Raw genomic sequence first — 17873 nt, forward strand, 5'->3', positions numbered from 1 at the left:
TACTAAACTGCAGATGAGAAGGGTAGGACCTTGAAGAATCTTGTTGCAATATGGTAAGAATGCCTACAAAGTTGACCTGCCTTCAGATTTAGCTATATCACCAGTCTTTAATGTAGCTGACCTGATCATGTACAAGGGTGAGATAGCAGGGCATACTGAGAACCAAGCCAAGGTACTGCAAGACCTTGATGTTAATGTCTTACCACAGGTGAAGAAGCCTGAAGCAGAGGAGATCTTGGAATAAAGAGTGAAGAAGTCCACTAGACACCAGGTCTACATGGAGCACTTAGTGAAATGGGCAGATCAACCAGTATCTAAAGCTACATGGGTGGAGGAGAGCAGGTTCAAGGCACTTGGAATAGACCCAACTCTCATCTCTTCTTCTTTTTCTTAATTGTGTGCAGAGGGGGAGTATGGTGCAGGAGCACCCTTCCAAACTCTTTCCCTTTCTTGTTTTGTTGGTGATATGCTTCTTTAGAAGCCATTGTACATGAATAAGAGCCATGAGCTCATGTGTGCTAGACTAGGTCCTAGTTTCAGGTCCTTAGTGTTTGTGTGGTTTCTTGTGCAGGAGAGGTTGAGTGTGCCAGGAGTGTGTGTTAGGCCTTTTTGGCATGTTGATGTCCTTAGGATAGCCCAAAATAGGCTTAGGAGTCATGAAAAGCAACAATGGCAAACTTGCTCAAAAGATGCAAAAGTTGCATGACAACTTTTAAAAGTTGTCAAGCAACTTTTCCACCCAAAATGGTCTTAGACCCTTGTTGTGCATGGAGAGCCCTAATTTTGGCACACAGACCGAGAAAAATGTATTATAAGTACTTGCAAACCCTAAGTTCATGGGTTGGATGTCAGACTTTGTACGACCCTAGAAAAGAGATCAAATTGAGACTGTAAAACTGTTACCAGTCAGTTTGAATGAAGAAAACAAGCAAGTTAATGGATTGAGAAACATCTGAATCTATGTGGAATGTTTGTCATGGTGTAAATACTTTCATTTCAAGCAATTAGTTTAGGTTTTTACTTGTAGATTGAATAAGTTTGTAAATAGTTTGAAAACTGTCTTCTTACTGTCCAGTTTTGGACAGGATTGTGTAAATGAAGTCTTAACGCCATTCCCCGTTGTGGAACCACCATGAAACCATGGGGAATGAGAGTGTAGACCTTGTACCATACTGCAAAACAAGCAGGGCCCTTGAATATGCAGGAAGGCCAAGCAATGACCTACTCCTAGGCGAGACTGGACAGTGCCCGGTTAGGAGAGGTTGAATTGTAGAGGTCTTGGGGAGCAAGGTTGGATAGAGAAGAGTACATCCTTTGGAGGAAGTGCAGAGGAGTGTTTGAAGCATCATTGGTGTGAAGGAGGAGCTTCCACCAATTCAAACAAGGTGGATAACACACAAAACCTTCACTGTGACCCAGGCAAACCACAAAACCTTCACAAAAACCCTTAAAAACCCCAAAATTCGCCCTAGGCACTATACAGCCACTTGGAGGCCCAAAACCTAGGAAATCCTTAAGCCCTTGCCAATTGAATGGCAGTCCATTTTGGGAGTTAGGGTTGTGTATGCATCGTTTGTGAGAGAAAGCCCTAGAGGACTAGTTAGGAGGCCTAATTGGTCCTAATCCTTGTAGCCCTGTTTTGTAAGCAAAAACACAAAACAGTGAAATCGGTAGAAAGGATGAAGGTAGCAACTTCTTGGGAGCAAATGGAGGGATGTAAAACATGGTTTAAGACCTGATTTAACCTTGCTAAGACCTTGGAAAGTGTGAAGCAAACCTTAGCCCTTATTAGCCATAGTAAGGGGTTTGAGTCTCATGTGTAGGTGAGACCTTAGGAGCAGCAAAGCAACTCATTGGTGGGTGGATTGGGCAAGGTTAGGGGATTCCTCAAGTAGAAGGGAAGTCCTAGAGACCCTAGGGTGTGGAGAGAACACCAAGTGATCCTAGGGAAGGATCCAGGAGCATAGACTAGGCTAGTCTATCCCAAACCCCATCCCATCAATATCTCTAATTTTTCACTAATTTTATTTCATATTTTTAAGATCAAAATTATGATGCTTATGATCAATTTCTATATAGAAATTTGTATATTATTTTTTCCTACAAATATCCAACCTTTCCCAAGATCTCCTTGATTTATATGTATGGCTTTATGGCACACAAATTCAAGGCTTATACATCATTTACCAATTACATTTTCAAGTTTATTAATCGTATAGGTGGACTTTAGATCATGGTTCCATTTATGTTTGTATTTTCATTTTATATTGATGTTCTTGTATGTAGATTCACAAGCACACCTAAGTGGAGGCAAAATGCTAGATGAAAGTGCATATCTTGCCCTTTTACGGGCTTTATTTTACATTACTTTGCTTGGGTGTTCCAATTACACTATCATAGCACATGATTTTGACTAGTTTGACTTTCAAAAATAAAATCTCTTTATTCAAACAATTTCTAGATCCAAAATTTATAGTTCCTTTGCTAGGTTCAAAACCATAGGTGAAACTTTGATCTACATAACTTTTGTACTTGTGAGATTGACCCAATTTTTTTCAAAATATAAATTTAATCTCAGGGCCAAGTTAATCAATTTCCAACTAGTTATTATGTGTCAACTATTGCCAATCTTTTTTAAAAATGTGCACCTAAATGACATCACTCTTAGGTCATTTTTATCAATTAATTATCATTGGTGTCCAAAATTACTCAATGCTAGCATTATTTCACTTAGAATCACTCTTCCCCTTGTCATAACACCACTATGCATCGACTATTTTGATTTGTATCATTTCATTGTCAACAAGCCCCAACACTAGTTCTTGCTCCAATTCGTATTATTCTTTCCATACATTTTCTTTTTGTATTGTCGAAGATTTGAACTCAGCATCATTTAGGTGCATACAACATGAACTTTGCCATTATACCAATTTCCCTTTGACGTCCTTTCCATATTTTGTTTGAGTTTCAAGTCATCATCATCAATATCATAACATTTCTATTGTTATTATCGTTAAACGTTTATTAAAACTATTTAATCAATCAATACAATTTGTCTAAAATCAAGACCATTACGTAACAAAATCTTATAGTGTTCTTCAATATTGAACCAAGTCTATTCTTGTAGACGACAAGCATAAGAAAGATTAAACCAACATCATACAAAACTTTAAATTTCACAAAGTACACTCATCACATTATGTTCTATCTTAAATCTAACACTAGAATTCAGATCATAATCATCTCTCACATTCAAAGTCATCTTTGTTTTCAAAAGAGAAATAGAAGTTAAGGTATGCATGACTCAGCACAGCACAGTTAAATGAGTCCCGCAAAAAATATAGAGTAAGCCATCTATAGATCCATATACAGATCGCCCAATATGATAGACTCAAAAAAAAGATCTTTCTAAATCATTCTTCCTCTTTCTAAATCAAGATGAAGATACAAATTCATAAACCCATTTCTATCCCAATCTATCAAAAAAATCTCGGTAGAATTGGATTGTGAAGTGACAAGAGCAAAATCTCCATGTGACATGCTCTGATCGATGCCCACGTGAAGTTGAATATGGGCAATTTGAGGCACTGTAGCTGAAAAAGTATGGGCACGAGCAAGCTAAAATCTCAAAGATGATGATGGGACACCATTAATGTACCATGTGAACTCTTAATGGCCGTCGGTGCCCGAGTTGTCATCGTCAATGACGTATCAGACAGAGCCAATTTCATCGCTTCGTTTAATCAAACAATTTTACCATTTGAATATAAGATTGCAGAGGACTAAAACAATGAATTTGGGCATGGCTTTCAACGGAGATGACGATTACGATCCCAAGGCTTTTCCTGCATTCGGGATTATATTGCTTGGCATCTCCCTCGTACTCCTCGCGCTTCTGCTTCTCATTGTTTGTGTCACTGCCAAAGAAACCTGCGTAAAACGTCGACGCCAATCATTTTCTCGACCCAACTCGTCGATTGAACTGGTAGTCGACGATCAGGACTCCCGCCTGGAAAAAACAGTCGTCGAAAGTTTCCCTGTGTTTGTGTATCAGTGTAAGAATGAGGAGGAAAACGGGCTGGAATGTGCGGTTTGTTTGAGTGAGTTTGAAGAGGAAGAGAAGGGAAGAATTCTGCCTGCGTGTAAGCATAGATTCCATGTCGACTGCATCGATATGTGGTTCGACTCTCATTCGACCTGTCCTCTCTGTCGAACTGATGCTCAGGTCGACACGTCGAATTTGATCTGCCCTGTCTGTCGAAGTGGCGCTCAAGCCGACCCGCCGTCGACAGGTGAGCACGTCGTGATTACGTTGGTCGGCGAGACGTCTGGATCTGCAGCAGATCAAGTAGCTTGTGAACAGATGGTTTGAGGAGTTAAATATGGGTTTCTTTTAGATTGTATTATCAAGCAATTTCAAATGTTTTCATAGTGTAATTTTACTTCTTGGACTGTTATTCACAGTGCGATTTGAAGATCCCTTTTCAGTCGCAACGAGGAAAATTGCTGTATATGACTTATTAAATTGATTGTTCAGCTACAAAAATAAACAATTAAAAAAGTTAAAGTTAAGTGGATTTTTACAATCTATGTAAATTATCTGATTGTTATTTTTGGATTTGGTTGCACAAGTGTTTTAGCATCAACGTTTTGGATCACAGTATGTGATCCATCATCAGATTTAAATATGCTTTTGTTTTCTATCTTTCTAATGATGAATCGTGGAGTGTGATCCAAAACATTGATGCTAAAAACAGTCATGCAATCAATTCTAGAAACAGCATTCAATATTAACAATGTTTTTTTGAATTCTTAATGTAATAAGCGTCTATCAAACTATATAAAGAAAGTATGAATCTGTGAATTACTGTATGTAAATTGAGAATAGAATTAATGACGTTGTGCCCCTTAAGTTAGTGTTTAAGGAGGAAAAAAGACAAACAAAGGTAAAATGCACTATAAGAATTGTAATTGAAAGAAGATTAAATGAAAGTTGTATATGGGAATTAAGTAGTGTATCCAACTATACATTTTTTTTTCTCAGTGAATTGATGTATGTTAATCATATTTTTTTATGTTTTTCTTAATGAGAGAAAACATGAGTTTAGAAATTATGTTTCTTTTTGTGGTAAGATTAGGTGAAATTAATGAGAGAAATCATGCATGTACATTAAAAAAATATTTCACATGTAATGAATGGTATGCAATAGAGAAAAGGACATGACTAATTGATGATATGGATGAATTCAAATGGCAGCCACATCAATCACAAGAGAAACCAAAGGCATACACCATAAAGAGCACTACTTGCATTTGCTTTAACATGGAAATATCCTCGAGAATTATGAAGTAATGATGTATGTGTTTTAAGATCAAGTGAAAGTAATGAAAGAAATCATGTATGTACATACTATACATTATTTATCAAAAAATATTAGACATATAATGAAAGGTGCGCTATAGAGAAATGGACATGACTATCTAATGATATTGATAAATTCAAATGGTAGTGACTTCAGTCACAAGAGAAACCAAAGGCATACATCATACAGAGCATTGCTTGCATGTGCTCTAATATGAAAACATCCTCAAGAATTATTAAGCACATGTGGTGATGGTGGATTGATTTATGGAGAATCTCTTGGTGATTAAAAAAATGCTTATTTCTTTTAATATCTAATACAATAAGTTTAAAGTTTGAAGTGAGGAAGTCAATTTTTCTTTAATTTGTTTTTAATGGAACTAGATATATCCATTCAACCTATAATTGGCATTTAGTCAAGCTTAAATGACCAAGTCTTACAAGACATTTGGTAGTGTAGGGGAGGAAATTTGTCTCCTCCAAGACGATAAATCTTAGAGGACAAATCAATCTGTCGCTACCTCTTCGAATAGGTGCTAAGATGAGCCAGGGGATAACAAGAACTAAAACTAAGACTATGCGAGAGTAGAAAATGAATTTATAATGCCAAAATAGTGAAATACAACAAGTGAGATTTGCAAGGCAGAACATAATTAAAAGGGGAATATACCTTTTGAGTCCGAGAGCTCTTGGGTTCAAGACTTCAATGCGGGGCGTGAACACCAGCGCGACTCGTTGTCGTCTGTACGACATGCGAACAAAAAATATGAGAAAAGCTTATGCATGTGCTTCTCGATACAAAAGACTTGTTCGCCACCTGTGCACACTGAGACAGGAAAAATGTTAGGGGCTATATAGGGGTCTGCCTCAGTCAGACCCTCGCTTAGGTGTCTCCACCACCACATAAAACTAGATATATATGGAAAAAGATAAATAAACTTGGAAACTTGGTAAATTGGAAAGAAATGCAAATAGAAACTATACTCTGTTTAATGGAAGCAAACCCCTATTGCATGTAATATAAATATTGGTAAAATTGGAAATATGAATGCACCTAGATAATAGATACAATAAAAAATGAAAAGGACACATTGCATGTAAAGATAATAGATAAAGAGAAGACAAGGCGTGAAGCCAAACCCCTATTGTTTGTGATACGAGCGTGAAGAATCCCGCAATAGTGTTTGTTGGTAAGAGCCACCACCAGGTAGTTGTAGCTTGACGTTGGCAGAGATATGTCTAAGAGCATGAAGAGAGCAATGTGGTAGCAAGAACATAATGAGAGATCCAAGAGCCAAGAATCCCCTAAAAGAGGAACCCTCCAAGATGAGCTAGGAAGGGTTTTTAAACTCGAAAGAGGCATGGGGAGCCGTTACAGTGAAACATGAGCCAAAAGACACGCGTCAGCCAGTATCCGACTTTCTGCCAGATCCGAGATTCCGCCAGTTTTTGGGACGTTAGCGTGATGCAAGGACATTTATGCGTTGCATTGTCATCCAAATAAAGATAGGCCCAAAGGAGTTTTCGAGGCATTTTGAGGCACTTTGTCTTTTGAGCCCATAATGCCAAAATAACACAATTTTGATCATGTATTCGTCATTAATGCACTAGGCCCCATGTGTAAGTGTCATAAATGCACTTGATGCTATTTAGGACACTACATTTTCTCCCCACTTTAGTGGACTAATTGACTCAAGGGATTAGTCACACTAAAGTAGTTAAGAAGGATTCATTCATTAAGTTCATGCAGTGCAATAAATACTTAGCCCAAAAAGGATACTGTAGGGGTCGCAGAGGCCGAAACGACGATGACAGATGATGCCCCCAAATCTCCATGAGGAACCACAGTATTCCACATGACAGATTCAATACTGCAAAACTTGAAAATTTGTCAGCACGAAAATCAAAGGAAGGTACTTCAGTGAGAAGAATTCTTAAGGAGTGTTAGTACGGATAGAAAGAAAACATACGATGAAGGCAAGTATATGCCTCCTCATATTTTGCCACCAGAAAGGTGGGGAAAACAAGAAGGAGAACGAGCCAAAGTTGTCCCAAAATGAGCAAGAAAAAATTTGGGCCAAATTTAGGCTATATACGTGAAGGTGGGCCCTGATAAGGGTCATTTTCACTATTGACTATGAGCATTCGAGCTAAGATTCTAATAGAGTCTGAGCGAAAATGCCACATAGACAAGAGAACCGAGCTAGCAAGATTGAGAAGTTACGGTTTGTGATCGAGTAGGGCGATGAGCCCGACCAGGTATGGTTTGAAACTCATGTTACTTTGTCATTTTTTGCATTTTTGGGGATTTTAGGGTGGACGACTACGCAGGTGTCCAAGGGACACGCTGCCATCTGATCAACGCATTGTCGTCTTCAATAGGCACGTGTGTCCAGACAACACGTTGGAATCTAGCTTGGACACTATCATTTATAAGAGGCACCAACATCCTGTAGGCACACAGTCGTCGACAAAGCATGAGAATGAGGACAAACAAAAGTTGTATTTTTGTGTGCAGACGTTGCTTGAGATGCGGGAGCACACCTCGGGACATCTATTACAAACTTTGCACGACTGGGCAGAGGAGTTGTCAGCAACCGACAAATGACTGCTCCAGAGAGTAGATCTATGGTGGACATTCACTCTACCTGAGTTTCAGTTCCATGCCCTAATGCTATGGGCACTGATGGAGAGATGGGATGTAGACACCATGTCATTCCATTTATCAATGGGGAGATGACAATGACCATGATTGACATGTACTTTATCCTCCAACTTCCCATCCGAGGGGAGCCGGTGTCACTGTCTATACTATCCATTGCGGAGCTGGGCAAACATCAGGTGTGGGCCTTGGGACAGAGGATTGATGCCATGAGGCATGTATACGTGGGAGCACTGGGCCAAGGATGAGTGTCGATTCCCTTGGTGCAGTGCATCATGATAGCGACTGTGGCACGACAGTTTTGACAGATGGTCAGGGCTCTGAGTTGGCTGCAAGGTTCGTGCCACTCATTCAGGAGATGGAGGAGAGGCAGACAGTGTACACGTGGGGCTGCAACATGCTGACCCATCTATACTATGAGCTCTCCCGGTATGTACACCATGAGTACCAGAGCATTACATGAACATGCACCCTCCTACAGGTCTGGGCATTTGAGCATATCACTTATACATGACCAGTGGGATTCCTAGTGCCCATGCCATTAGACATGCCATGAGAACACTCATACCCATTACGATGTGACAGATGGCAGACAAGGGACTTGATGTTTTGGAGAGTCATCCTGGATCAACTCAGCATTGGGGACCACATCTAGCAACCATATCAAGATATGGGGGTCTAGGTGGCAGACTGCACACAACTCCCTCGGATGCAGCGAGACCGCTTCCTACTTAGCTGCTAGGACCATGTTGTCATGCCCTACTACTAGCGGTGATGCATGCGGTAGTTCAAATATGTGCAAACCATCCCACCTGTCGCTCCTACATACACATGATTGGCCAGGAGTACATTGCGGCCGTGGGACCTACCTCACCCTACCCTAAGAGATGTACAAGACAACTCCGAGGGTAGCAAAATTGACGACATCGCTCCACAACTGGACATAGATGATGTCAGAGTCACACGACATTTTGCAGGATCATGGGGCAAAGTAGGTCCGACGTCAATCTTCCCATTGGGTGCATCGGGATGAGATGTCGAAGCTCTGAGAGGCGATAGTAATGATCAGGCCTCCTCGAGCGATGAGGGTGAGAGGCTGAGATGGAGACAGTGGGTGTGGAGCTTGAGCCCAGATAGACCAGTTCCTGCTGCCAGGAGGCTCCCACCATTGTCAAACGCACCACCTTCTGTGCCACCAACACTACTAACAACCGCGAAGGGATCCATCTGCAGGGTGCCTCCATAAGACCTAGATTGGTAGAGAGGCGATCCTGGTATGTGCTTTAATTTTCTTTTGCACATACATTTATGTACTTGTATAGATGTAGATAGTTTTGATACTATGGATAGTGATGTAGAAATATTTTGTTTTGCAGAGGACATTGCCGAGTGGTTGAGCTTTATCCACCAGGCATTCCCAGAGATCGTACCCGATGTACAGATGGGGGGTCCTGTGTTGGATGCTTATCGACCCCTCCAAACAACCAGGAGGCATGTGCAACTATTTGAGTTTGTAACATGGTTGTGGACATGGTTGTGGACAATGTACAAGGAGGGTCGAGTGGAGCTGGTGCAGGGAGCAACACAACTAGCCACTGTGACGGGACAATGAGATCAGGCCCTATTGGAGGTCCATGATGTCTTCAGAGAGAGAGACCAGGCGGTGACGTGAACTGAGAATGCTGAGGGGGCACGTGATGCTCTGCAAATCTAGGTTGATGACCTACGTCAACAAGTAGAGGTCGCCCAATAGGGTGTCACAGGACACTTGGATGACCTCGAGTGCGTCAATTGATGACCGATCTGGAGGCGTTGCGGTAGCGGGAGATGGCTCTACGGGAGGAGCTAATGACACAACGAAAGGTCATAGAAGAGCTACGAGGGGACCCGAGGGGCATGCAATCACAGAGCACTACTACTATGAGATTGTTTTCCACCTTAGTGAGACAACCCTCTCGCAGAGGTCAAGATCCTCCAGCGCCAGCAACTTTAGGGACCCGCCCACCGGGGGATCATGAGACAATTTTGATCGAGTCCATGTACAACATATTTTTTGATGTATGTATATAGATGTATATATGTATTTTAGAGACATATGACAGCATCACGTGTTTTGGTAGTGATGTGATACATGTACAATGATTTGACATTATATAATACACACATATATATATATGAGACGCCATTTTTTATTTTGTTTTGTGTTATCATGGATGGACATTTTTACTAGTTTACTTGTTTAGTATATATATGATCATGTGATGGATGATTTAGCTTAGATGTACATCATGATTTAATTTACATATTGTTATATACATTTGCATGATTAAACCTTATGATGATCTTTGTATGGATAGGACACATGCTGATGCACACACACACATGGATATAGGAATGTATAGTCACTCAAAAACACAAAAATTAATGTCATGTTAATGAAGATATATATATCATGACATGACCACCATAGGGAACTAGGCGTTGCGCCTATGATACATACCACACATTTTCTATGCATTATACTTACGTATGTGTGTTGCTTTGATAGGTCCTTTAAAAGAAGCACCATCCATGGAGGATAAACCATAGGCACTTGAACCATAAACAAAGGTGACAACATACGGGCCTAACCAGTTCAGGCTAAACTTCCCTCTTTGATCAGGTGATGCGTTGTTGTTTCTCTGGTTTTCACAAAGAACCAAGTCACCTACTTTAAAGGTGTGGGGTAAAACACTTTGGTTATATTGTCGAGTTAAAGATTTCTGATAGGCTTGGAGATGTTGAAGGGCCTTTAAGTGGTGCTCATCTAAAAACTCAAGTTGATTTAGACAAAGAGTGCGATAAGAATCGTCATCAATAACCCTTTTCAAGGAGACACGTAGGGATGTAATCTCCTATTTGAGGGGCATGATAGCGTTAGCACCATACATGAGGTTGTAGGTCATTGTTCTAGTAGCCATATGAATGCTCATGCGATAGGCCCATAATGTTACTACTTATCAAGTTGCCATTAGTTTTATGTTCAAAGTTATTCTATATACTCTAGTCAGTTATCTCTACCGAGATATTCAGTCGGTATGCGCAGTCCAGTCGGTTATTGAAGAAAGTAGTCTCAGAGCGTAGTATACACCGAGTTGTCTACTGAGTATCATTTCATGTCTACCAAGCAGCAAAGATGACACACCGAGTTGATATACACCGAGTGAAACGTGTTACCAGATTCATTGAACTTGGACATAAATATGAAAACGTGTTACAAGATTGAGGCACATCTAAACGTTATCACATTGGAAATTGCACTTAAAGATTGTGTATGATTTTGATGTCATCTAACCAATGAAATAATTTGCATGGTTATTCATTCGATAAAACATGTTTGTAGGATCAAAGTAATGAATGGATCACCATCATAAGAGATCTATTTATACAACATGAGTTAAGAATTAAAGTGTGTGTGCATGAGTGTAAGAAGACTGTTACAGAGACACAGAGGTCACCAAGAAGGTTTTCAAAGAACAGTCGAAGAATAGAGTAAACAGAAGGGTTTACTGAGTTACTATATGGGTTACCGAGGTAAGCTATAAGCAAGGTAATCTATTCTGAGCACATAGAATCTACTATAACATTCCAGATGTTAAGTTGCAGATATTTGTAATGATTTTAATGTAATATTTTGAAATTGTAAGAGAAACCTTTAACAGGGTAAAAGACTCTAATCAAGTCTATAAATTGTAAAGCCTCTAACCAGGTGCAACATTTAGATTAAGTGTTGTAAAATCCTTTAGCAAGGTAGATCTAACAGATCTTGATACTCCTAACAGGGTAAGCTATCAGAAATAGCTAAATATGTAGCTCTAACTGAGCATTCTTTATTATTGTAGTAGTGAAGTTGTGGGTGCCATCCCCACCGCAGTTTTTCTCTCTAACCAAGAGTTTCTGCATAACCAAAATATATGTGTTATGGAGTGAATCATGTATGATTGTTATCTATTTGTTTTAGCTTTATATTATGTTACTACACTATTCGGTTTATGCATAACAGTAAAGTTATTATTAAAGAAAGGTTTTGGAGTACTGATTCACTCCTCCCCTCTCAGTACATTAGCTTTCCATATTGGGCCTAACAATTGGTATTAGAGCTTCAATCTTGGAAAAGGGTTTAACTGTCTAAAGAGAAAGATCTTATCAATGGAAGGCTATAAACAATCTCGGAGGATTGTATATTTGCAAGAAGAACTGGATCATGCTAATCAAGTGATTGTAGACATGCAAAGGCAAATACAAAAATCTCTGAAAGTGAGAAGAAGATTATTTGATGATTTGTAGGACTCTCAAGAGTTAGTGGAACAAATTGAGACATCATCTGAGAATAGTATATCTGAAGAGACTGAAGAAATGATTGGAGTATTGAAAGAAAAGAACAAAGCACTGGTTGATCAACTGAAAGCAATGAAAAGAGAACATGAACATTTCAGCACACAGATGACTGAAAATCTTGATGCATTGAGGACAGCCGATGATAAAGTAAGAGATCTAGAAAGAGAGAAACAACAACTTGAAGTCTTAGTATCTGATAAGAATGATGAAATCACAAGGTTGACTGGAATTCAACAAAATTTATCAGATCAACTAGGTTATGCACATCATGAAGCAGTTCTGAAAAATGATGAGAATCGAGCATTGAAACTTGAAGTATCAAGGTTGACCGATGAACTTGAATCAGAGAAGAAATCCAAAGAAACACTCAAGAAGAGTTATGAAGCATCAAAGATGTTGGATGAGCAACTGAATACAAGAAGACCCAACAAGGATGCAGGACTCGGTTACAAAGGAAAAGACTCTACCGAGAAGGGAATTCATACTACCGAGAGAGGAGAATCATCAAAGCAAGTTGGAAACAAGAATAACATCAAAAGAAAGAAGCCTATTTGCAACTACTGTGGAAATCAAGGTCACACTGCCAACATGTGTCAAATCAGAAAAGGTAAGCAACCAAATGTCACTAAGTTCAATGGTTATTGTTACAATTGCAATAAATATGGTCACACATCTAATCAATGTAGGACAAAGTCTGTGAACAATTATCAAAAGGCAAAATTCAAAGGGTTTTGTAAAAACTGCAATAGATATGGACATAGCACCGAGAAGTGTTGGTTTAAGCAAGAGAACTATATGTGGTATGCACACCAAGCAAATACTAGAGGTTACCGAACTCACATAGATCCTTGCCGATAGTATTCTGCAGTACCATGAGATTACAATACAAGGATATGGTGTGAATGTTGTGGAATATATGGACATATAAGTGCCAACTGCTTTATAAGGTTTGGAATGAACAACCGAAGATCATGGAGAAATCCTGGTATGGCATGTTTTCATTGTCACAAAGTTGGACATTTAGCTAGAGATTACAAAGATCAGCCTAGAAAAGACATTGAGGAAATAAAAGAAAAATTAAAGATGATTTGGAAAAAGAAGGAAATTGTGTCAAATGAAGTAAGCACCTTACCTACCGAGTTAGGTGCACCTATTCCAAATTAATCGGTAAAGGTATGAAGGGATTGCATTATCTCAAGGTTAAATCTTAACAGTTCCTATTTTATCATGTACTTAATTCAAATCTTCATAATTAAGATGTAATAGTAAAGTTTGAAATTATATCAAAGTCTTTTGAAGCACTATACAGGAAAAATGTCAAGTCGGTGAATACAGGAAACTTGTCTAGTTGGTGAATGAAGGAAGTTTGTTTACTCGGTTAAAACAGAAAAAGGAAAGAAAGTTAAAGAGGAACCGAGTGCATTTAATGTTTTTGACCTAACCTGCACGAAGCCCGATAAGGCATATTGTGTACTTAAAAGCATTTTCACGGTCATTTTCAACTTACCAAGTTTTCGAGAGAGCAGAGCAAAGTGAATCTAAGGCGATCAAACCTCCTACAAAGCAAATTCAAGGTATTCACATCAATCTCAACGCATTGTTAAGCTAGTTTACCGATCTTATCTAGTTGCCATTATCTGCTAAGTATAAAGCGTCAGTCGTTTGAAAATCCTGAAACCCTAAGGATCCTTTGTTTAGCTTTTATCTAAAATCTAGAATGGCGCCCAAGATCCAAGTTCCCATAGTTGTCAAGAATGTAGAGAAGCCCTCACTAAAATACTCTTTGACTCCCAAAGTTGCATCTGAACTGGATTACAAAACCACTTATTCACTCATCTCGAACAGAGTGTTGTTAGTCGAGGATGTGAGATTCTTCACCAAATGTTGTGTTGAAGAACTCGGTCATGTTGAAATTAAAGACACCTATGATGAGTTGTGCACCGATGGTAAATTGAACAACAAGTATGAACACATCAAGATCAAGGGATTAACTGAAGCCCTAACCTATCCCCATGTGTTCAAACCCCACTGGGTTAAGTTTGTTCTGAGTAGAGTTCATGATGATTTCATGTGGCTAGAAGAACAACCATTTAAGATTACCAAGGAGATCATTCATCTGATTATCGGTTACCCCGTTTATGATCATGCCTGAGCCCAAAAGATGATATCATAGAAGGAATTGATCAATTTAACCGGAGTGGAATCCGATTCCAGAGGATTGAAATTGAATAATGTCACTGATGAAGAACTAAAATTTTCCATAAGAGTAATTGGTTACTGTTTCTTCCAATCAGCAAGGGAAAACAATGTACCCTGTGCAGTAGTAGACCTGGCCTACAAAATTGAGAAAAAGGGAATAAAAATTGATCTATGTGAGGTGTTGCTGAAGAACCTATTTGAGAATCTAAACACCATCAGGAAGCCGAAGAAAAACAACTCGGCTAATACATTAAAGTTTGGATCATTACTTGTATGCATGTTTTTCTATTTTGAAAAATTCTTTCCATCAGTCGGTAAAGTTGTCTGGGAACTACACCGACCAATCACCCATCAGATAAATGACTTCATCAAGAAGTTAGGTGATAATTTCAATGATATTATGGATGACTACTTCAGTAAATTTCAAGAGAAAATGCATAACAGGTACCGGATTCCACCCCTGCTAGTAGAGAAATACAAAAATGATATATGTTTTGAAGTTGACACCGATTACTGTTATGTGAATGTTGTGGAACCAAGAACTCAATCTTTGTCACCTATGGGTTACGAGATTGATTTTGACATCACACAGCAACAAATTGATGCATTTCTCACATTATCGACGCATGCTACTGAGCTAAGGTATGGAACCTATGAGGAAGTAAAGGAAAAGGTAAAGATGAGCATTGTAGTACCCAAAGCTACAAGAAAGGCAACAAAAATGATAAAGGCATTGTCAGAGAAATTCGGAGAAGACTCTTCCTCTACACTTGTCAAAGGCACCATTGCCATTACTGAAGAGGAATCTGAAACCCAAGAGGCAGCAATAACACTAAGCACTGAATTGCCTAAGGGAAAAGTGTTGAAAAGAAAGAAACTGGATTCATCAAAGGCCTCACCGACTCCACCTCCAAAGCGACCTAACACAAGAGCATCTGCAGCCTCGCCGAGTAAGAAAACAACAAGTGTTACTGCTCCCAAGGTAACAAAGACCTACAAGAAATCTACTCGGAGACTCATTTTGGCAAAAGAGTCTAGTGATACCGAATCAGAGGATGCAAGCAAATTTCAGATTATCAAGAGCAAGAAGGTAAATGTACATAGTGTTGAAAACTTATGTGCTAATCTGAAAGAATATGGAGGATTTGGTTCATTCAGATATGTAAAGTATGAAACCAGAAATAATTATGAGAAGAGACAAATTGAAGAAGCTGTCATCTGCACACTTCTAAAATTCCGGGTAGCTCCATTAGAACTAGCAAAGTCACTTCCAAACGAACTTTACTTGCATATTGATAATAGGTGGAAGTATGCAATGGACTCAAAGAAATAGATCATAGAGAGAAGTCTGGTTCATCTATTTCCTGACATGTCAGTAGCTGAAATTAAAGAACATCTGACAACCTACAACTCAAAGTTTCTTGTCAAACATAGAGCCTTAAAACTGATGAATGGGCTATATATTGAAGTTGAAAATGAGACAAAAGCAAAGCGGCAGGAAATCTTTAAAATCAAGGATGCCAGTGAGCAAGCTAAAATTGAAATTGTTAATGTCACCGAGCAAGATCCTGATGCTATTGAGAAAGACCCTGCTGACACCATTCAAATAGATGAAGATGTCATGGATACAGAGGCACCAGAATAAGAAAAGATAGAAGGAAATGCATATGCAAAACTTGTATCTAGTGAATCAGTCTTGGAACATGTTCGGCCTTATCCACCGATCAAGCAACCTGTCTCAACCGAAACCCCTCATGACACAGAGCAAGGCACTGAAGGTCACAAGTCTACAGCAGGAGAAGGTACTACTCAAGAACAGACATCTCAAGCACCTTCTAGCACTACAAATGTTGAAACTGAGACACTGAGTACCGAGACACCGAAGGACTCTACAAAGGCTAAAGTAACCGATCAAAGTGTTGCCTCTACCGAGCAACCTACCGAGGGTCATCAAGCCTCACAAGCCATTGTCTTAGTTCCATCAGTGAAAGGTAAAGAAAAGAAGATGAAAAAGCATAGTTTTAAAGTTGATTTGTCAAAACCAATAGTGTTGCCCAATGTAGACATATCAAAATTGAAGGGGCAAGCACTCATTGATTTCGGTGAACTATGCAAAGCAAAGGCTGAACAAGAGAAGAAAATGGCAATTCAAAAGAAAAATAAGGTACTTCAGAAGGTAAAAGCACTCTTAATAGATATGCTACCTGAAGCTATAGTATCAACAGATGCAGCCATCCACATTCAACGGGATGAACTCTTAACAAAAATAGAGGCATCTGGAGTAGATGCATCGGAGTATTTGAGCAAACTAAAAGACAAAGAGCTCACTGCAAAAATGATAGAAGAGGTACAGAAAGCTATAGCTATTGGCAAAGTTAAACTTGTCAAATTTATTGCTAAGTTGACTCCTCAACTCAAGCACATTCTTTATTTATTTCAAAAACTCTGCACATTTTCTTTATTCATTAACGACATTAAAAATAAAATAGAGGCAATTGAGAAAGAGATCACAAAGCCAAATTTAGTTCAAAATTTTTATACAAAGCTCCAACAGCTCATGGCTCAACAATTGGACCTAAGAAATGAAGAACACAAGATTCAGATGGACATAATGACACTACAGACATTATTCCTTCCTCATCTTTCATCCGTCCAAGAACAGATCAACCGAGCCACCTCCTTATCTACTACACAAGAGGGAAGCACTCTAAATGGCTTAATATCATTATTGGTTGATATTCAAGCACATAATTCTTTAATGGACAGTGTAAAGAATGCACTCTCTGTCGCTCTCACCAAAGCACAGACCAAGTACAAATCCATTTTTGATCAGTTACCACCCTCGAATGGTAATTAAGTTTTGATGTTTGTCAAAAGGGGGAGTGATATGATATAGTATTAGAGGAGTGATACAGTATTGGGGGAGTGTAGCATTCAAAGCATCAAAGTATAAAATCAAACAAAAGGAGTATATTATACAGGGGGAGTATACCGAGCAAAGTAAGCAGAGTATCCAAGAGCAGTGAACAAGATAGTAAGCAAAGATCAAGAGCAACACACGGAACATTGATCACCAAGCATGCAAAATCAGAGTTTTGTATAGTATATCGATAAGGGGAGTATATCTGGATATATTATATTATTGACTATTGTATATACTATCAGTATAGTCAAATTTTGCAAGTATATAGATTATTGAGTTATAACTTTGAAAGTAGTTTTTGTCAAACATCTCAACTGATGTCAAAAGGGGAGATTGTTACTACTTATCAA

General features: G+C 39.0%; 1 protein-coding gene across 1 annotated transcript; it reads left to right on the top strand.

Moving 5' to 3' along the window:
• The first annotated feature begins 3774 nt into the window (after positions 1–3774).
• On the top strand, positions 3775–4572 carry LOC131056846 (RING-H2 finger protein ATL64). Its single transcript, XM_057991116.2, has one exon. It carries the CDS (start codon positions 3791–3793, stop codon positions 4370–4372), a length of 582 nt encoding a protein of 193 aa, XP_057847099.2. The 5' UTR covers positions 3775–3790; the 3' UTR covers positions 4373–4572.
• Positions 4573–17873: the final 13301 nt, after the last annotated feature.

This window comes from Cryptomeria japonica, chromosome 2, assembly GCF_030272615.1.
Source record: "Cryptomeria japonica chromosome 2, Sugi_1.0, whole genome shotgun sequence".
In the NCBI taxonomy this organism is placed as follows: domain Eukaryota; kingdom Viridiplantae; phylum Streptophyta; class Pinopsida; order Cupressales; family Cupressaceae; genus Cryptomeria; species Cryptomeria japonica.

Excerpts from the sequence above, each read along its gene's own strand:
- LOC131056846 (XM_057991116.2), top strand. The coding sequence starts at position 3,791 with ATGAATTTGGGCATGGCTTTCAACGGAGATGACGATTACGATCCCAAG.